The following is a 22,781-nucleotide window of genomic DNA, read 5'->3' as shown; positions in this document are numbered from 1 at the left end:
AGTAGTGGGGGTAGTTGTAATACTTTGCAATAATAATGAAAAATGTTGGAGGCTATCGCCCACACCTGCCAGGACTGGTCAGACTGGTGGTCAGTGGTCCAACACACACTGCTGGTTGTAGTGCTCACATAGTGCTTGTTCTAATAGGAGAAACAAAGGTTTATTCCATTATAATAGGACTCTGTTGGGCTCCGAGAGCCGGATGGCAAGTAAAATCAGCCGGGTGGAGCACCCGGGAAATGTACATCAGTACAGAGAGGAAAAGAATCCACTTTACAATGACTAGTTAATAGTTATACGGGAGAAACGGGATGGCTCGTAAAGGACATAAACAATGCTTAATGGCACCTGTGGACATTGTTGTCAGAGCAATGGTAACCCTAGTGCAAAGAGCAAGGGTAACCCTAGGGCAAAGAGCAAGGGTAACCCTAGGGCAAAGAGCAAGGGTATCACTAGTGCAAAGAGCAAGGGTAACCCTAGGGCAAAGAGCAAGGGTAACCCTAGGGCAAAGAGCAAGGGTAACACTAGGGCAAAGAGCAAGGGTAACCCTAGGGCAAAGAGCAAGGGTAACCCTAGGGCAAAGAGCAAGGGTAACCCTAGGGCAAAGAGCAAGGGTAACACTAGGGCAAAGAGCTATGGTAACCCTAGTGCAAAGAGCAAGGGTAACCCTAGGGCAAAGAGCAAGGGTAACCCTAGTGCAAAGAGCAATGGTAACCCTAGGGCAAAGAGCAATGGTAACCCTAGTGCAAAGAGCAAGGGTAACTATAGTGTAAAGACATATGGTAACCCTAGTGCAAAGCGCAATGATGTGGTGTAATCCTACCATAGCAACCAATCAAGTATCATATTTTAGCTATTGCAGTTAGAATAATCAAAGCTGATTAGCTGCTATAGATTTCAGCAAATGTTCTGCTTGTTCTGTTTCATAACCTTAAACCCTACTGTATCATAGTGTATATATGCTAACAATCCTGACTTACCCAAGGCTGTCACAATTTTCGGGATTTGAACGGGGTGTGGCCTCCAGTAAAGGAGTGCCGTTTTCGGGCCGTGGGCAGTTGTGGTCATAGTTATGGTGTATTCGGGGATGGGGGTGGTGTACCCTTTATGACCTGGAATGTTTGCAGGTACTATATCAAAGATTGAAACCTTCCGCACCAAGGAGGTATAACATGGAAAAACCTCATCTATTAAATAGATTGTAATAAATAGAAGTTTGTAATGTATTCATTTATTTAGGGTGCTCTCTCTGTAGTATAAAGGCAGATACAATTAAAGAAAGAAGAGAGAATAGACTACCTGTGAGAGGCACACCTATCACACCCAGTTTGGTTTAATAGACTTAGTCATGTAAGGGAAAAAAGGAAGAGAAAGAAGTTTAATCTGATAACACCCAGATGCTGTTACAAGTCAAACTAATTAAGGATATCCTTACATCCGTGTCATTCAATAATCCCAGTTATCCCGACCTTCGGCCTGGTGACTTGATCTATCTTGATCTATCTAATTTAGCAGTTGCTTCTTGATGACCTGATTGTACCATGCGTGGGCATGAGTACGGAGGTAATGGATAACCTGAACACTAACATATCCTTACTTATTATGCAGCATAGTGCGGATCAACCTGTGAATCAGGGAACATATACGGCAAATTTACATCAGTACAGAGAGGAAAAGAAGCCACTTTACAGTGACTAGTTAATAGTTATACTGTCACATATAACTGTTCTGTTTATCTGTTTGCCTTGTCAAAGCTTATAGCGAATCGTGTGTCGGCGGACGGTGCAGTTCTATGCTCCTACTGTTACCAAATATCTAAATACTATTTGACCCAGTTGATCGATATTAATATTAGTGGAATCCACATATCATATTATAAATGAGCGCTTTATATCAGAGTTCAGGCTACTATAATCTGAGCCATATTCATGCACCTTATTGTTGCAGACTCAGCATTACGAATTTGCCAAATCATCTAACTTAGACAGCATAAGGATTTTTTACTAAGCCAATGATCTAAATAAGTAGCACGAACTGAAGGGATCACTCTGTTCCCAGGTTTAATAATAAGGGATAATAATTTTTTATCCTCAGTGCATAAGAATAGTAAATTACAATAGACTAATTATGGGATTGTTGATATACCAATATGGTCTTTGAAAGAATATCTATGGTATGTGGTTTTCCCAAAATAATTAACCAAGTGAAATAAATACATTAATACAGAGTCAGAAGGTACAAGACAGAAACCTTTTCTTTTCGGAAAAGATTTAGCTAGCTTATTATGGGTCATGTGAACATTTGATTAAAGTGACAATTGAGCATTACATTTCTAATAAACATAACAATACAATATATTGAAGAAAGGACACTTAACAATATACAAGAATAAGTTTTCTTCTTTATTAGAACAGTGTCGCGGTTTAGACAATATTCTACTGCCTGTAGCAACCAATCAGATTCTAGCTGTCATTTTGTACAATATACTAAATAATTGATAACTAGAATCTGAATGGTTGCTATAGGCAACATATTTACTTTTTCAAACACGCTGCTTAGTAAATATACCTTTAGAGTATAAGGTATAATTAAAAATTAAACGACACCTAGCTAAAGTAATCTCCTCCAATAAATGCCATTATTTGTGTGGTCTCGTTCCATTTAAAGTCAGCATGGCCTTGAATATATATCTTATGCGGATAAAAACTTTTTGTTAATACATTTTTCACAATCATTATAAGTATTGCTTACATTCAACCTGTCATTTGTGTACATTAATTAAAGAACAAAAGTGATGAGGCAGTGGAAACAGTTCACCAAAAACTCTCAACTGTTTAGGAAATATTAAAATTGTACCATTTAAAAATAGAAAAAGGGGATTTTGGAGGGGGGAAAATAAGTATACAAGACAAAAAAATGGGTGAATACTTAAGAATAATGTGTTTTATTTATAAAAGTGTTGTGTAGGTCAATCTTGCCCAGTAATTCCTGAACAGTACCAGAGGACTTCTCAGTAATTTCGAGTGGAAAAGGAAAACATTTGATGTTGGGAACAAAGTTTAGGATTAGACTAAACTTAAAATCAGGCTGTGCTGCGCCTCAGGCTGATGACTGATCTGTGTCTAGTGGGAACAGCAGCAAATATATCTTACCTAACCAGCAGGCAGTAACCTACCTTTACATAAAGCTGCTGAAACTCGTCCAGGTTCAGTCTGCCACTTGGGCAGTCCTTAAGGAATCCTTTATACCACTGTTTGAGTTCATGCTCGTTAAACTCTGTGCTCTTCACCAAGTCTTCCATCACTTCAGGGGCAAGCTTGCTGTTCTGTTTACCCATTTTGCTTCTAGAGAAAAAAAAACACACACACACACACCTTTGTTTCAATTGATGCAGAAAGGTATGAAAATGAAGTACAATATATTTATTTTTTATCTCAAGTGAACCTGTCACTTACAAACAGTGGAAGGAGATATTTTGTTAGCTGAAACCAAATACCTGAGAAATCAGCAATTCCATAGAGGCCCATTAGATGATTACATTTATATGACACTTGGTTTAGCACACAAAATGGCTGCCTTCTATGAAAAACAATATCCCTGATAAACTAGCTCTTAAACAACTGACCTAACATACGTGCAATGTCAGCCATCTTGATTACTGTACAAAAAGGAACCATTTTGATTCAGAGATACAGCGTCATAGAGAACCTGAAGTAACTTAGGATAAAAAGCACATTTTCGGGAGTTGTACGAAGCGCATTGGATTCACGCCGCAAAAAGCTCTCATCCTGCGCAAATGCCGCCATTTTGTTCTGTAAACTTAAACGCTTTGGTAGAATGGTAGGTGCACAAAGTGAGAAGAGGCCGTTTCTGAGCACCCCATTCTCAAATTTTGCTATGGGGCATTCCGCCCCTGAGTAGAGGCGACGTTAACAGTATTCATGCAAGAGTATAAATGTGCCGGTAGAATACAACACATTTATTGACATTCCTTTGGGTATAACTACAACTATGTTCCATAGTAACATTACAAAGCTTCTTCATAGTTCTGTTTCATTGTTAAGGTCAGAACCACCAGTCAATATTTCATACATCCCAAAACTCCACCCAAAATTCCAATCTATTTATTCTACGTTTACAAATCTGGAAATGCACTTTACCCTAAGTTGCTGACAAATCTGAATTAACTTAACTCACAGAAAACTCATGTGTTCCTCTGGGTCCCAAACCCCTAAGCTGTCAGACCATATACAAAAAGAATGTAAAGCCACCTCTACGTCATTGTCTACTGCCATATTTAGGTATGTTTTGTCATCACAAATTGTTATATTCTGCAGTCATTTTATCTTTTATTTATGCTAGATACAAAATATTATGCAGTGCTGTACAATTAGAGAACTTTACTGAGGCACATCAGTTTCTCTCCAGTGGAGCTTACAATCTATCTTCCCAACCAGAGGCAGGCAAACACACACACAGGGGCCAATTTAGTTAGAATCCAAATAAACTTTGAATACATCTTTGAACTGCAGTGGTACTTGTATAATTAGCATACGAGTACTTTTCTTTTTTACAAATCAATAAAAAATAATTAAAAAAATAATGCATTCAAAAAAATCCAGAAAATGCCATACTCGGATGGTGTTACCGGATTGGGCATTACCTTCTTGATGCTTGATGGGCTTACTCAACTGGGGTTATCTCTGATGGTAACTCCATTAATATATATGGATGGGCTTTCTAAGAAACATGGACAAATTTTGCATGTCAAAGGAAGGCTCTATATACAGATACTTAGATTTTACATGTAAGTATGGTTCAGACTCGAATAAACAACAAAAAAAAACAGGTAATGCCACTAATGAATCTCTCTATTTACACAGAGTGGATGTCTTGTTACACGTTACCCTCCGTCAGAGGTGCCCGCTATCCTAGGCACACACAGGCCGTTAATCTCCAGAGTCAGAAGCATTAAACTTTATTTATTCCCAGACTGCTTATAATGTTTCTCCTATCATCCATTTACTTGCTTAATATCCTTGTTACGCCTGAAATCATTTATATATTGGCAATCAGCCAGTCCACAATGACACGAGAAACATTTCAGTGCTCACACCTCAGCAATTACTCCAAATGAATGGTCTTAATTAACCACTGTTTCATTACAGACACAGGACTAAGTATTAGAATTTCTGACACAATTTTGCATTTTGTAGACATGGGCGTGCTGAGTATCCCTGAGGTCCTTAATCCGATAACCCGATCAATTACCAAACCATACTTAAATGTCGGCCAGAAAAAAACGACAAAAGTCTGCAGCATCATTTTTGCCAGACAACACATATAACTTATAATAGTTTGTGGTATTGGGACCACACTGTAATTTGTCCAACCGCTAAGTTATTTACGTAGCGCAAAACCTTTCAGATGCAACACAAAATGAGCTTTCCTCCCGCCAAGGACCTAGGACCTGTATCTAGATATTCGACAATGCGCATTCTAGGGGGCACATTTATCATTCATCGGCAGAATTGAGAAATAGTTATCAATCCTTATCGCATGGATAAGGATTGATCTATTTCTCAAATTTATTAAAAATGGAACACAGAAACAGCAGTTCCGAAAAACTGCTGTTTCTGTGATAAAAAAAATCATACTTACCCCCCTCTTCGGGATGCGCTGTCTCTAGGATCTCCTTCACGTCATCTTCGTTCCTCTTCTTCTTTCCATTGGGCATGTGCAGTTCCACAATTCTGCGAGCGGTGAGTGACAGGGAGGGATCATGTGATCCCTCCACACATGCACTGTCCAGCTCTGCTCTTCGGAGCAGAGCTGACAGCATTGGGTTTTTTCATTTCTGATAATGTACGCCAGCTTCAGCTGGCGTACATTAACATGACAAGTTCCCGAAAAAAATGTTTTTTCGGGACTTGTTAGATTGCGGCCGGGAGCAGTCACCATTCTGTTGAATGGTGACTGCTCCCAAAAACGAAGAGGAATGCAAAGCAGCAGATATCCATGATATCTGCTGCGATGCACCCTTAATAAATTTGCGGAGGACAGGAGGACACCTTAATGACCAGTTAAAAGCACTATCGTGCTTTATTAAATATGCCCCTAAGCCAGAGCAACTAAGGGATTTTTTTATACGCTATGTAAAACAAGACATCTGTTTTTTGAATGAGGTGGAAGACTCTCAGTTTATGCTTCATATGTGCAAAAATTTGTTGAGGTACAAAATTTGCCCTAACCAAAACAACCACATTTGCTTCCATTGCCGAATTTTTACCAGATTGATAAAAACTAAGGGGCATATTTAATAAAGCACGATAGTGCTTTTAACCGGTCATTAAGGTGTCCTCCTGTCCTCCGCAAATTTATTAAGGGTGCATCGCAGCAGATATCATGGATATCTGCTGCTTTGCATTCCTCTTCGTTTTTGGGAGCAGTCACCATTCAACAGAATGGTGACTGCTCCCGGCCGCAATCTAACAAGTCCCGAAAAAACATTTTTTTCGGGAACTTGTCATGTTAATGTACGCCAGCTGAAGCTGGCGTACATTATCAGAAATGAAAAAACCCAATGCTGTCAGCTCTGCTCCGAAGAGCAGAGCTGGACAGTGCATGTGTGGAGGGATCACATGATCCCTCCCTGTCACTCACCGCTCGCAGAATTGTGGAACTGCACATGCGCAATGGAAAGAAGAAGAGGAACGAAGATGACGTGAAGGAGATCCTAGAGACAGCGCGTCCCGAAGAGGGGGGTAAGTATGATTTTTTTTATCACAGAAACAGCAGTTTTTCGGAACTGCTGTTTCTGTGTTCCATTTTTAATAAATTTGAGAAATAGATCAATCCTTATCCATGCGATAAGGATTGATAACTATTTCTCAATTCTGCCGATGAATGATAAATGTGCCCCTAAGGGATCTGTTTATTAAAGTCTGATCTATGCCTTACACATCAAGGGATCCCTGCCAGCAATATCAGTGCCAAAGTTAATGATAGCGCCCATCTGGCGCTTAGATGCGCCGGGTCTAGCCAAGGACAGCTTCCCCACATAAAGCATGGGGGAAGCCTATTTAACATGCATTGCTGCGGAACATATGCACCGCAATAAATGATCTTAACAGAATATCAATGAAAAAATGCCTTATCCTTTCAATATTTTTAGAATATTTAACTTTTTTTTCTTACTTATTTTCATATATACCTTTTTACGACTCCACTATCCATGTGTAAACCGGTTAGTCACAGGCGCATATACCCAGAGACTGGCCCAGAGACGCGCTCTGGAGCAGTATCGCTGAGGCAGCAGAGTATCACTATGGGCAGTGATAGAACAACAGACGTACCACATGTTGATGGGTAGACCCATAATGCTGAGTGTTTGCTGTGGCTCGATGCACATTGTGCATCCATATGTACCGGTAGTAAATGAGCCCTATAGTGTGTACACTAGTCCTTACAGCCAACAATCTGGCAGATAAATGCTGCAACGCTAATGGAAAACCACAAATTCCACATGGTCTCTTTTTTGAATTCCATAATAATAATAATTGTGGAAATTTTAAAATTACAGCAGTTTATTGAATAGAAAGTGCACAAATGTATTAAACAAATATATATTTATATTTAGTGTATAATCACATCTTACATGTCCACATGGACTACATTCTCGTGGACTTTGAACATCCGCATGCAAGTTACAAACTGTTATGCACTTGCTTCATGTCTATTTGTTTTATGCTTACTTTTACTTTCATGATCACCAGCTGAATCCCCGGAAAATCAGGTGGTGCTGTTTAATTAATTAATTAATTACATCCGGGCTCTACAAAAGGACTGGAAGAAACACCAGTTTCATTACAGACAATCCCTGAGGAAGCTCACTTGTTCTTTTGAACACGAGCGAAACGCGTTGGTTAGAACACTGTACCATATTGATTTTAGCACTAACAAGACTCCATCCATGTCAAGCATGTGAGATTAACATCTATACACCTACAGATCCGGCATCCGCTGTTTACGAGGAATAAACAAGAGCGTGCATACGCCACGTCCCACGTACACAAGCTGCGGCTTTACGCGATCCATCACTAGGCTGAGAGACCAGGAAAGCTGCTGCACTACAGGAGGAACCTCTGCTTCGCGGATATCTGCTACTGCCGGATGCAGTTATGTAAGTCATTCTTGATCTAACTAGACCTTTGGAACTATTCAAATATTTATCCACCAAGGGCTACCACTTGCCCTCCTCACAAAACCGGTTTGAGCTCCTTTGCCATTTAGCGAGCCCGCCGACTCATCAGGAATTCCTTGGGACATTAGTACTCTGCCTACACGGCCACTACACACCAGCCCATATTTTGTTATTTATTTTTTGGTGTTCTGTGTTTTGTTTTGTTTTTTGGATACCCGTTTTTGGACATTTGAGACTTTACCCATTTTTTGTGTCATTTTCTGTGTTTTTTGGATTCTAATTCTGTACTGCGCATATACATAATTTTACCATTTGGCACAATACCGATATGCATGGACTGATACACTTATCCTGCATTATCGGGTTTCAGTTGATATTTGTATATATCGTGTGTGATAACATTTATTCCAGTATATTTCCGGCCGGAAACTTTTTTGTGCATACCATGGCTTAATAAATGTCATTATTTTACTCTGTTATACACGTCCTATTTATTAGCGCCCTGAACCTGTTACACATATTTATCTCCAATCTAATAATAAATGTATGCATAACTTCTTAATTGTATTTTCAAATGTACTAAGAGGTGCATCAGATGATAATGCTGTGTAGAGTAGATGGTAGCTATAGTAATGCTATCAATCCTTATAGGTTAGTTCTCAGCCACATATGTGCTACTTCAAAGGTGCGTGTGATACCACTTGTATAATGGCTGAAACTGGGTAACTCCGTGCCTTTTAGGAGATACCTACATACTCCTTATTTGCCCAGAAAATATTAAGGATACATATTTAAATGGCTCAGATCAAGGAACAAGTCACACATACTTGTGTCACCTATAATCCTCTAGGACCTATGTTGGTCTAACAGTCCTATAGCTGCCTATCTATAAGACATTATCTGGAAATATCTGATAAAAACACAGCCCCATGCCTACACCATGCTAAAACACATTTAAAATTAACCCTTGTCTTTTCTTACAATGTGCCTGGCATTCCGCTCCTCATTAACTCGTGTAAAAGAGCTCCTTACAGTGACTGTGTCAGGATCTGCCTGCAAGCCCCTTGCAGTGCATGCAGCTTTGCCTGGCAGCTCCTGCCTCCTAGACAATCAGACTTTATTATTGTGTGTTGCAGCAGTACCTCTATCCTCCAGAGGTGCTGCTATTGTGCCTTTCTAGTCCCTTAGGAGTTAACCTGCTGCACTAATTATCCCTGGCACCTGGGTGTTCCCTATGTATACCTGTCTCTCCCAGCATTCGTTGCTGGCTATTGATGTTACACTCTGTGGCCACATCCTGTTATTCTTTGTTGTTACTACCTCCTGCTGTGCTCCAGGGTTTATGCTGCTTGGGATCTCTACTTACATTCTGCTTACCTGTATCATCTGTGAACCTGGTAATTACCTCTGCATTTCCCTGCACTTGCTGCCTGGAATCCTTCCATACCTCCTGTTTACCTGCAAACTGCCGTATACCTGGTAATTCTGCAAAGCTCATTATTACATCTTCTGTCAATACTCTTCTGCAAATAAACATTGAATGTTTTTCACCTTATTCGTAGCTCCTAAGCTGTATTTCTGCATTGATTCGTGACAGACTGTAGGAGCTGCAAATGGTCATCACGCCTGTGTGTCTGATATGCCCTTCCTTATTACCTTGTGTAGCAAAGCTCCTCACAGTCAGAAGACTCCCAAAATTTTGGGAGCTCTCCCGGACTACCGGGAGAGTCGAGCAACCTCCCGCATCCCGCACTCTTCATTGGTGAAGTGGGTGGGGCTAACTGCATCATCCTGGCCCCACCCCCCCCGTGCTTTGATCGGCCGATATTGGTGAAAGAAAAAATGCATTTTATGCACAGTAGACATTAATAACATCCTGTCAAATGTATTACATGGGGAAAAATACTTTATTTTTATTGGTTTTTCATTAATGACTATATTCTTAACAGGTGACAATCAATGAATACTTTTTTTTACTTGTGTGTTCCACTGGAACTTTATATTCCACATATAGATTGGACGTATTCTGCAGTGTATTGTCTGTTAGAGCAGAGTGGATCTCTAGCCATAGTCAACAATAGAAGTTTCTTCAGATCCGCTTGTAGCTAAATATGGTCGTGTGTATGGCCAAAGTATGTGCATTTTTGTTTTTAAAATGCACAATACGTTTATTTTGGCGTGCCTTAAAGACTCTGGTCCTCTGTGTCAGAAACACTTGTAACAAAATTCATAAAGAGCATATTGTGTAAATGTTATGTGTATCTGTACAAGTGTATATGCAAACACAGACACACACATAATTATTACTGTTCCTTTAAACCATTACAGATACTGTATTCATCAATTTGTTGTAGAACAAACAGTAGGACTTTTCTGTAGATATATAAATCAGAAAACACGCCATTGCCGCGTATGAATCCTGGAGCGGAAGATACCGGTAGGTGGAATATAGTTCTCGGTTATCTCCTGTTCCGTGTGCCCGTGGGCGACAAGAAGGTCATACCACACAATATCACAATATCAATGAAACGTGGGTGTAATAGGAAATCACGACTGCAAGACATAGGGTAATAGGATAATTGTATTCAAGGACACAGCCCTACATTGTTGTTCTTCCAGTACGTACACAACAAGCATAGAAGATTAAATCAACAAATAAAAGATTTAAAGCTTTTCATGACTGCGATATCTGTGCCAAATTGGCTACGACTGGAAACAGAGATTGTTGACTGCAGATAAATAGCAATGGTCTCATCTAGTTGGTGCATGTTAAATTACTCTCAGGAAAGACCTGTATTTATGTTAAGCATATTTCAAGTCATTTATCTTTACCTCCCCGATTTTCCTGGGATATCCTATAAGCGCCACTGCCACTATTTTATACAGGATTCAGCCTGCAAGCACAATGCTATTTTAGATCATATAATCCTCATCATCATCACTCTTTCTTCCTTTGTGTCCTAAAGAACTTAATAGTTGCATAATAGAATTAAAGATCAGGAAGATACGTGTAGGAAGTTGTACAGAATATTGCACAGATAATGGGTCACTGGTTAAATGCCTTGATAAGGTCTGTTTTATTAAACTCTGGAACAATTTTCTAGTTAGTATCTTCTGGTCCCCAAAGAGAAGAAGCTGCACAGTTAAAGGCACAAGCTGCAGAGGAGACGCCAAGTGCCACTAATAGTGTGTCTCCTGCGGATCAGAGGGTGCGAGTGGGCACTGTGGGTTCTGAGGTTGCTTCAAATAGCGGAGACATTGATTACATAGAGACCCAAATGTCAACAAGTCAATCTTGAAACAGATTTGTCATTTTACAAGTAGTCAGTGTAGTGACCGGATAGTGTGTGTGTAGTCAGTGTAGAGAACAGATAGTGTATGTGTGTGTAGTCAGTGTAGAGAACGGATAGTGTGTGTTTAGTCAGTGTAGAGAACGGATAGTGTGTGTGTGTAGTCAGTGTAGAGAACGGATAGTGTGTGTGTAGTCAGTGTAGAGAACGGATAGTGTGTGTGTGTAGTCAGTGTAGAGAACGGATAGTGTGTGTGTGTAGTCAGTGTAGAGAACAGATAGTGTGTGTGTGTAGTCAGTGTAGAGAACAGATAGTGTGTGTGTAGTCAGTGTAGAGAACAGATAGTGTGTGTGTGTAGTCAGTGTAGAGAACGGATAGTGTGTGCGTAGTCAGTGTAGAGAACGGATAGTGTGTGTGTGTAGTCAGTGTAGAGAACGGATAGTGTGTGTGTAGTCAGTGTAGAGAACGGATAGTGTGTGTGTGTGTGTGTGTAGTCAGTGTAGAGAACGGATAGTGTGTGTGTGTAGTCAGTGTAGAGAACGGATAGTGTGTGTGTAGTCAGTGTAGAGAACGGATAGTGTGTGTGTGTAGTCAGTGTAGAGAACGGATAGTGTGTGTGTAGTCAGTGTAGAGAACGGATAGTGTGTGTGTGTGCGTAGTCAGTGTAGAGAACGGATAGTGTGTGTGTGTGTGCGTAGTCAGTGTAGAGAACGGATAGTGTGTGTAGTCAGTGTAGAGAACGGATAGTGTGTGTGTAGTCAGTGTAGAGAACGGATAGTGTGTGTGTGTAGTCAGTGTAGAGAACGGATAGTGTGTGTGTAGTCAGTGTAGAGAACGGATAGTGTGTGTGTAGTCAGTGTAGAGAACGGATAGTGTGTGTGTAGTCAGTGTAGAGAATGGATAGTGTGTGTGTAGTCAGTGTAGAGAACGGATAGTGTGTGTGTAGTCAGTGTAGAGAACGGATAGTGTGTGTGTGTAGTCAGTGTAGAGAACGGATAGTGTATGTAGTCAGTGTAGAGAACGGATAGTGTGTGTGTGTGTGCGTAGTCAGTGTAGAGAACGGATAGTGTGTGTGTGTAGTAAGTGTAGAGAACGGATAGTGTGTGTGTAGTCAGTGTAGAGAACGGATAGTATGTGTGTGTAGTCAGTGTAGAGAACGGATAATGTGTGTGTAGTCAGTGTAGAGAACGGATAGTGTGTGTGTGTAGTCAGTGTAGAGAACGGATAGTGTGTGTGTGTAGTCAGTGTAGAGAACGGATAGTGTGTGTGTAGTCAGTGTAGAGAACGGATAGTGTGTGTGTAGTCAGTGTAGAGAACGGATAGTATGTGTGTGTAGTCAGTGTAGAGAACGGATATTATGTGTGTGTAGTCAGTGTAGAGAACGGATAGTGTGGGTGTAGTCAGTGTAGAGAACGGATAGTGTGTGTGTGTAGTCAGTGTAGAGAACGGATAGTGTGTGTGTAGTCAGTGTAGAGAACGGATAGTGTGTGTGTAGTCAGTGTAGAGAACGGATAGTGTGTGTGTAGTCAGTGTAGAGAACGGATAGTGTGTGTGTAGTCAGTGTAGAGAACGGATAGTGTGTGTGTAGTCAGTGTAGAGAACGGATAGTGTGTGTGTGTAGTCAGTGTAGAGAACGGATAGTGTGTGTGTGTAGTCAGTGTAGAGAACGGATAGTGTGTGTGTGTAGTCAGTGTAGAGAACGGATAGTGTGTGTGTGTAGTCAGTGTAGAGAACGGATAGTGTGTGTGTGTAGTCAGTGTAGAGAACGGATAGTGTGTGTGTGTAGTCAGTGTAGAGAACGGATAGTGTGTGTGTAGTCAGTGTAGAGAACGGATAGTGTGTGTGTAGTCAGTGTAGAGAACGGATAGTGTGTGTGTGTAGTCAGTGTAGAGAACGGATAGTGTGTGTCTAGTCAGTGTAGAGAACGGATAGTGTGTGTGTAGTCAGTGTAGAGAGCGGATAGTGTGTGTGTAGTCAGTGTAGAGAAAGGATAGTGTGTGTGTGTAGTCAGTGTAGAGAACGGATAGTGTGTGTGTAGTCAGTGTAGAGAACGGATAGTGTGTGTGTAGTCAGTGTAGAGAACGGATAGTGTGTGTGTAGTCAGTGTAGAGAACGGATAGTGTGTGTGTGTAGTCAGTGTAGAGAACGGATAGTGTGTGTGTAGTCAGTGTAGAGAACGGATAGTGTGTGTGTAGTCAGTGTAGAGAACGGATAGTGTGTGTGTGTAGTCAGTGTAGAGAACGGATAGTGTGTGTAGTCAGTGTAGAGAACGGATAGTGTGTGTGTGTAGTCAGTGTAGAGAACGGATAGTGTGTGTGTGTGTGTAGTCAGTGTAGAGAACGGATAGTGTGTGTGTAGTCAGTGTAGAGAACGGATAGTGTGTGTGTGTAGTCAGTGTAGAGAACGGATAGTGTGTGTGTAGTCAGTGTAGAGAACGGATAGTGTGTGTGTGTAGTCAGTGTAGAGAACGGATAGTGTGTGTGTAGTCAGTGTAGAGAACGGATAGTGTGTGTGTGTAGTCAGTGTAGAGAACGGATAGTGTGTGTGTGTAGTCAGTGTAGAGAACGGATAGTGTGTGTGTGTAGTCAGTGTAGAGAACGGATAGTGTGTGTGTGTAGTCAGTGTAGAGAACGGATAGTGTGTGTGTGTAGTCAGTGTAGAGAACGGATAGTGTGTGTGTGTAGTCAGTGTAGAGAACGGATAGTGTGTGCGTAGTCAGTGTAGAGAACGGATAGTGTGTGCGTAGTCAGTGTAGAGAACGGATAGTGTTTGTGTAGTCAGTGTAGAGAACGGATAGTGTGTGTGTAGTCAGTGTAGAGAACGGATAGTGTGTGTGTGTAGTCAGTGTAGAGAACGGATAGTGTGTGTGTGTAGTCAGTGTAGAGAACGGATAGTGTGTGTGTGTAGTCAGTTTAGAGAACGATTAGTGTGTGTGTGTAGTCAGTGTAGAGAACGGATAGTGTGTGCGTAGTCAGTGTAGAGAACGGATAGTTTGTGTGTAGTCAGTGTAGAGAACGGATAGTGTGTGTGTAGTCAGTGTAGAGAACGGATAGTTTGTGTGTAGTCAGTGTAGAGAACGGATAGTGTGCGTAGTCAGTGTAGAGAACGGATAGTGTGTGTGTGTAGTCAGTGTAGAGAACGGATAGTGTGTGTGTGTAGTCAGTGTAGAGAACGGATAGTGTGCGTAGTCAGTGTAGAGAACGGATAGTGTGTGTGTGTAGTCAGTGTAGAGAACGGATAGTGTGTGTGTAGTCAGTGTAGAGAACGGATAGTGTGTGTGTGTAGTCAGTGTAGAGAACGGATAGTGTGTGTGTAGTCAGTGTAGAGAACGGATAGTGTGTGTGTGTAGTCAGTGTAGAGAACGGATAGTTTGTGTGTAGTCAGTGTAGAGAACGGATAGTGTTTGTGTAGTCGATGTAGCGAAACAAAGAATCCAGATTACAAATCCCAGAACAACATTTTGGGTGGAGAAAAAAAGAAATTGCACCTTGAGCTCTATTTACTATTAGGCAGCGATAGCTACAATTTTCTATTACTAATCACAGCGATAGAAAATCTTGCAATTTACTATATAATGTCACCAGAGCAGCTGAAAGATACCCAGCTGGCCAGCGATACTGGCTGGCTACAGTAAGAGACATTTTACCACTTCAGCAGCCGGTCTTCAGTGCTACTGCGCATAAGTGACCCAGTTTTATAAACCTGGGATAAATACACCTCCCCACCAGGACCATGGTGGCTCATCACAACACCTAAACATCTATAACCTGCACCCAGATTATTAGCCAACCACATACCACCAGCTGTGCTCTATATATTAATATATATGTAGTAAATCAGGAAAAGTCTTCTATCATCCTCTTCTCCACATTAAAAACTTGGCAATTTATATGCTAGGAATGTACACTTAATAAACAGAACAAAATGTAGAAGCATGGCAGACGAGAGAATCAAGTATAACGGTTGTTAACAGTCCATGTTTATACTGTATAACTCAATAAATAGGCAACCTTGTGTGCGGCCCTCCAACCACACAGAAGAAGGAAGAAGAGCACACTGCACTCCCTCTTCCTTGTATCTTGTGTGCGACGTCCTGGAATCTCTGCAGTGGAAGGAGAGAGAGCACACAGCACTCCCTCCTCCTCTTTGTCTCTCGTGTGTGTGCCACCTAGGAATCCCTGCAGAGGAAGGAGAGAGAGCACACAGCACTCCCTCCTCCTCCTCTTCTTTGTCTCTCTTGTGTGCGTTACCTAGGAATCCCTGCAGAGGAAAGAGATAGAGAACACAGCACTCCCTCCTCCTCCTCCTTACATCTCTTGTGTGTGCCGTCTGGATATCACCGCAGAGGAAGGAGGAAGAGCACACAGCACTCCCTCCTCCTCCTCACATCTCTTGTGTGTTCTGTCTGGGAATCACCTCAGAGAAAGGAGAAAGAGCACACTGCACTCCCTCCTCCTCCCTGTATCTCAAGTGTGCCGGCCTGGGAATCCCTGCAGAAAAAAGGAAAGCAAACCTCACTCCCTCCTACTTGTGTCTCTTGTGTGTGCCGGCCCAGGAATCCCTGCAGAGGAAGCAGAGAGAGCACAGTGCACTCCCACCTCCTACTTGTGTCTCTTGTGTGTGCCGGCCCAGGAATCGCTGCAGAGGAAGCAGTAAGAGCACAGTTCACTCCCACCTCCTACTTGTGTCTCTTGTGTCTGCCGGCCCAGGAATCCCTACAGAGGAAGCAGAGAGAGCACAGTGCACTCCCACTTGTGACTCTTGTGTGTGCCGGCCCAGGAATCCCTGCAGAGGAAGCAGAGAAAGCACAGTGCACTCCCACCTCCTACTTGTGTCTCTTGTGTGTGCCGGCCCAGGAATCCCTGCAGAGGAAGCAGAGAGAGCACAGTGCACTCCCACCTCCTACTTGTGTCTCTTGTGTGTGCCGGCCCAGGAATCCCTGCAGAGGAAGCAGAGAGAGCACAGTGCTTGGTGCCCACTACTGAACTAGTGTCTGTAACTGTTTACCAGATTGCATTATATGTCCATAAATTTTACCAAGTGTACACACTTATGGGCAAGGAAAGTAAGGAAAGTAAGGCAAAAAAGAAGTAAATGTTCTCTGGGACAAACCATGTTACAATGCAAGGGGTGCAAATTAGTTTATTATAAAAAGACAAATACTAGCTGTTTTTTTAGCACACAAATACTTGATAGCTTTATTTTTACACAGAAATTGATAGTTGGGGGTATATTTACTAAACTGAGGGTTTGAAAAAGTGGAGATGTTGCCTATAGGAACCAATCAGATTCTAGCTGCCATTTTGTAGAGTCCACTAAATAAATGATAGCTAGAATCTGATTGGTTGCTATAGGCAACATCTCCACTTTTTCAAACCCGCAGTTTAGTAAATCTATCCCTTGATCTAAGACATGCCCTACCAACTATAAATCTGTCCCCATTTACCTCCTCTTCCAATGCAACATGGTTTTGGACAGGTGCAAAGTTACTCCTTTTTTATGCTTTGCTCTCCTTAATGACTTATCATCATCATCATCATCATCATTTATTTATATAGCGCCACTGATTCCGCAGCGCTGTACAGAGAACTCACTCACATCAGTCCCTGCCCCATTGGGGCTTACAGTCTAAATTCCCTAACATACACACAGACAGACAGACACAGACTAGGGTCAATTTGATAGCAGCCAATTAACCTACCAGCATGTTTTTGGAGTGTGGGAGGAAACCAGAGCACCCGGAGGAAACCCACGCAAACACGGGGAGAACATAGAAACTCCACACATATAAGGCCATGGTTGGGAATTGAACTAATGACCCCAGTGCTGCAAGGCAGAATTGCTAATCACTTAGCCAACGTGCTTAGGCCCTTATGTGTGTAAAGTAATAGCCACCTGAATGTTTACTAAATTCCCATTCATGTATGTAAATGTTGATTCAGTGTCGCTTGTTTTTCCACACAAATTACTCTTTACTAATAGAAAACAGTTATTTACACCGATATTATCAGGCGGAACAGGACTGATATATTACTTAAGGTACACAGTTTACCTGTTTTCATGTGTGACTGTTCTTTAATCACATTTGTTCTCATCTACATACATTAGTCTGTAGTATTTAGGGGTAGATTTATTAAACAACATACTTGTCAATTAACCCGCCAACTAACTACTGCAGTGATCGGGAACCTTGAGGTTGCCCTGCTCTCACGGGAGTCCGGGAGGACTCCCAGAAAATCGGGAGACTCCCGGACATTCCGGGAGAGTAGGCAACTATGTAGTTAACATTTAATTGGTTGCTATGGGCAATACCTCCACTTTCTTTGTAGAAAGTTTGATCAGTCTATCCCTTGTCTCTATTTATATTATGCATTAACTGTGTTTCATCTGTTAAAAAGTATATACATTATTTCAAAGGCATGAGCTGTATTAGTGCATATGATGAGTACCGCATTTGACAACAGGTACAATGTGGCCTACATTAGTATTCCACAAGTTACGCCTTTATGAACCTGAACTCAAGTTTTGGAATGTGGAAAATGCCACAGGCAACTTATTCTTGACATTCAGGGCCTGAGTCATTAACCATAAAAAAGGAGTAACTTTGCACCTTGGCACGACCATGTTGCATTAGAGGGCGAGGTACATTTAAAATGTGGGGACAGATTTATAGTTGGGGTAGGGCATGTCCTAGATCAATTTTAAATTTCAATGTAAAAATAAAGCTATCAAGTATTTGTGTGCTACATGAAACAGCCAGTATTTAACTTATGTGCAAAATAATAAACTAATTTGCACCCCTTGTATTGTAACATGGTTTGTCCCGGATCAAACTTGCTCGTTTTTGTTGCCTTGCTCTCCTTAATGACTCAGGCCCTATATGTTTTCATTATGATGTAGTTATGTATTTTATAAAAGAAAAAAAAATATTGTTGTTGCTCATTTCATAAAAAGGACAATTAAAGATATTGAGCCATTAACGATCTATCACGTTATCACAGCACAGATTTAATCTGCATATGTAATGGTCCAAATTGTGATAGTGTAATAAAATAGATATGGCACTCAGCCACAAACAGAAGGTATGCGGTTTGCCTTAGACTTCTTGTGTAGTTAAGACCATATTTGTTTACAGATTCTATTTATTTTTTTTACCAGTAAACTCCATATTGAGCAGACACCATTATGTCAAAAGCATTTACGTTCCAATTGCAAAACTCCCGTGAACACAGCACAATTCCTATATAAACACACAGATTCCAAAGATGCTTTTATTTCAGAAGTATCAACAGTTCAGTGACAAAGGAAGGCTTTATCACGCCGAAACCATGACATCTATGGAGAAAAGATGATATTAATCTATTGCGTTCTGACTCCATAGATTAGATAATGAGATAGAAAAAGAAAAATATTTAGCACAAACAACCATGGGCAAATTTAAGAATTTCATACAGCAAAACATATGAACAACTTTGCCCAACAAATTATAATAATGCCACTAAGGCACCCACTCCGCAATCTCCTGACGCCCATATATAACATACAAATGATGCATAACCAACATGGTTAGGCGCCATCGGGACAGGGGGCGTGGCCACACCACGGGGGAGTGAACAGAATACATCTCAACATTCCAACCCGCAGGACAGAGGTGTCCTGAACGGGATGCTGGGACAGAGGTCTCAAATCGGGACTGTCCCGCCTACATCGGGGACATAATGGTGCAAGTAACAGGTGTGGCCTAGCCCACATCTCTTTCGGGATTGACGAATCGCAACAGTTCCTCCAAAACAGGGAGTGTTGGCAGGATTGCAGTATTTGCCCTACAGGCAAAATATTTTCTGCATTTGCACCCCCTGCAGGGCAACATGATTTGCGCAGCTACATATTTCACACCACCATTGAATCGCCACCATCGAAATCTCCTACTCCTCTTATATCTGTGCATAATGTAGAATGACATGTTACCAAAAAGTCTTGTTTGCATGTCTAATAAAACATCGCTCAATACTCGCTAGGTTTTTTTTAGCATTTTTTCCTAAACTTTGGCTAGGAAAAATATGATCATCATTCCTGTACATATTGATGAGGGCAAATATTAAAAAGTACAGAGTGCATTGCACAGTATAAAATATAAGCAACTGGTTTACTATAGATGAAAATAAATTCTGGTTGTGATTTATAGACAATCAAAATACATTTCTGAGCCTCTCTGCTGCTTCTTACCTTAGCAGGAGGAGGGGGGCAGTGTCTCCTGTTCCCCAGACTGGGAGTCTTCTACTGGGTTAGGACTCTCCCAGTGTATCATAGACATCCCGTATCCTGAGTAGCAGATAACAGGACTGTGGCAGCACCTGTACCACCGCAGTCCACGGTAAACATGCTTCTCTATGCTTTGTACCCAGTTTTGCCGGAGTTAAGGGAGTTATCTCCCAATAATAAATAGACCCATAGTACTATTAGCGGAATATTGCTGGATACTACAATTACAGCGGACATACAGGGCATTACATCTACTGTATATATTATCATGGCTCCTTCTGGCATACTCAGCACTGATTCAGTCTAACGGTTCACAAGTGCCCTAGTGAAGAGCCTGAGGGCTTATAGTAACTGCAGGTAAAATAATAACATATATTACTGATGTTCATTTTTCATGTTCCGGTTTTTGTTTTTGGAACGCAAAACAAAATAAATTAAGAAATAAAATAAAATTATAAAGCATGGTGCTGCCGTTTGGAGGAGCTGGGTGCCACATGAACGGACCACCATATCTAGCAACCTATATTATAAGTAGAAAGGAGGCTGTAGGTTGTCAATGGATGAGGAAAAATTAAAATGGTCCTCCACTTCTCTTATATTTAACCCTATGTACCTGCTTTGAACAACTGTTCAGTTGGCGTCTTCCACAGTCAGCCTGTGATGGTGGAGGGGCCAGGAGGTTGCCCAGCGTTCGGTTGCTAAAGACACACTTGTAGAAGGGAAGTGGAACCTTTTGCCCCAAACACACTAAGGGGTCGATTTATCAAACCTTCTAAAAAGGAAATGTGCCCGTAGAAACCAATCAGATTCTAGCTCTCATTTGTCTAGTGCACTCTAGAACATGATAGCTAGAATCTGATTGGTTGCTATGGCCAACACCTCCACTTCTCTTTGTAAGAAAGTTTGATAAATCTACCCTTATATATGAGAAATGCTTTAGATGGAGAAGAAACATAATATTAAATTAATAAGAAAAAAAACACATTGGCATACCAGGGAACTCTGGTATTCAATGGTATTCTCTTCTGACCTTGGCATGGTATTGTGATTGACGGTTTCATATTGTAAAGCGTCTCAGGGTCAGTTTGTTTAGAGAGGTGCACACTAGAAGAGAGGACACACAGTACTTGCTGGGCTGACCATCAAATGACTCTGGTTAGTCCTCCTCTAACTTCCAGAATAATGACTTGCAGTGGTTAATACATTTGACATTGTCTTCCTGTCTGAGGGCTCACATTGAAATGCAGGACATGAAGGTGACATTTACACATTTAAATACTCCTAGACATCATCAGATATGCACCACGGTTACTTTCTATGGTGAATTTACAATTAAGCCTGGAGTCAGTTGCCTTAAAGGAGAACTGTATCCAAACTTTATTTTGTTTTTAAAAGCCTAAAAGTGACTTATGTTGCATCCAATTTTTCAGAACGGCACTTAACGCCCTATTTATTAATCGGTGAAAAGCCCTATGGGTTTATTCACAGGAGACAGGGCTTCCCCTGCCCTGTATATGAAGGTGTCCCCACCTATAGTCGGCAGTAATATTCACCAAGTATTGCCAGCAAAAGCTTTCCATTGGGAAGCCCATTTATCAACAAGTACAGCGGCAATCCTTCTTATGTTATCAATATCTATGAATGGCAATAACAGCCGAAAATGAATGAAAACAATTCTTTATTATTTGAATATCACTCAGCTGCCTCTGTGATATTATAATTGTAATTGCGGTCATGGGTGATTTTTTTTTATCGACGTATTTTAATAAATCGAAACCTTAAGCCCGCATTGCAGGGATACTCTGCTGTCCATACGTCTTCAGCCAGCTCCTAGCACTTGAAGTCAGACAAAGGCATACTTGAATTTCCAAGAGACTCAGAATTCCGGGTAGATCTCCCGGACTCCTGGGAGAGCAGGCCATTCTCCCACACCATGCCCACTTCTTAGTGAAGTGGGCAAGATGGGGACCCCAATGAGGTGATTTGAGTGGAATTGCATAACATTGGCCCCGCCCTTGCAACAAATTGACGTGACTACATCATACATCATAATATAATGGGGGTGGGGCCAAAATGACGCAACCTCCTCAGTCAAACTTCGTCTATCCTCCAGGATCTCTTGGAGGGGTACAGAGAAAAGTTGGCAAGTATGGATAAAAGTTTACTGGCCACATAAGCAGAGCTAGTTGTCAGAGCCCATCTTGGATGACTGAAGCCTGCACCAATTGATATGTACACAACACCAGTTAAGTTCATTGTTTTGTTTTAAAAAATCAGACTTCTGGCTGTAACAACTAGCAGAGGTCGTACAACTACGTATTGACGAAGGGGAATGCAAAAAATAAAAACGTCACAAAAATTTTATGTTACCATATACCAACCAAAAATTCTCCAGCCTCCCAATTTAAGTCTGTCCACCCAGCCCCATTGACCTTTATTCCCACCCTAACGATATCACCGTGGGGAGATTACATGAAGATGAATGTGTGAGAATCTTACGTGTGAAAGACACAGGGGATGTGGGAACACGTTTTTTTCCCCAAAGCGTCGAGAAAACATGCTGGATTCTACATACAGAAAACTGCAAAGCACCGCTTACCAAGAACCTCTAAGTACGGTCTGTCTTTCATCTACAGCTATGGTAATCTGATTTATTTTAATTACTAAAAACAGCCTCCCGTTCTGCAACATGTGTGCGTCTGCAAGCCTGGCATTTAAATGCGCGATTGGCCACCTGATGCAACTCAGCGGCCGCATACGGCGACCCTCTAACCTTTATAAAGAGCCGCACATTTCCCTCAATCTCAGTAATAAGTTACACATTTAAACAAAGAAAGAGACATCTATCTGTAATAACTCATCAGCCGGCATTCTACATAGATGTTCCAAGCTCTAACAAAGCCAGGAGGAGCTGAAGGCCACAGGTGGAGGCACGAAGGGCATCACTGATCTAAATGTATTATAAGGGATTATTTACTGTAGGTGTCAAATGTGCAAAAAACCCCTAGCAACCAGACATTGTATTT

The 22,781-nt window shown here is 41.4% G+C and overlaps 1 protein-coding gene across 1 annotated transcript in view; it reads right to left on the bottom strand.

The window, feature by feature from the left end:
• Positions 1-22,781, bottom strand: part of VSNL1 (visinin like 1) — a 116,600-nt gene that overhangs the window by 60,245 nt on the left and 33,574 nt on the right. Inside the window, exon 2 of the mRNA XM_075201401.1 lies at positions 3,176-3,344. Coding sequence (XP_075057502.1) covers positions 3,176-3,337 — 162 coding nt within the window. The 5' untranslated portion in view covers positions 3,338-3,344. The remainder of the gene's footprint in view (positions 1-3,175; positions 3,345-22,781) is intronic.

Source organism: Mixophyes fleayi, chromosome 3 (assembly GCF_038048845.1).
Source record: "Mixophyes fleayi isolate aMixFle1 chromosome 3, aMixFle1.hap1, whole genome shotgun sequence".
Taxonomy (NCBI): Eukaryota; Metazoa; Chordata; class Amphibia; order Anura; family Limnodynastidae; genus Mixophyes; species Mixophyes fleayi.
Note: the sequence above shows the minus strand (reverse complement) of the source record. Positions and strands in the feature narration are given on the sequence as shown.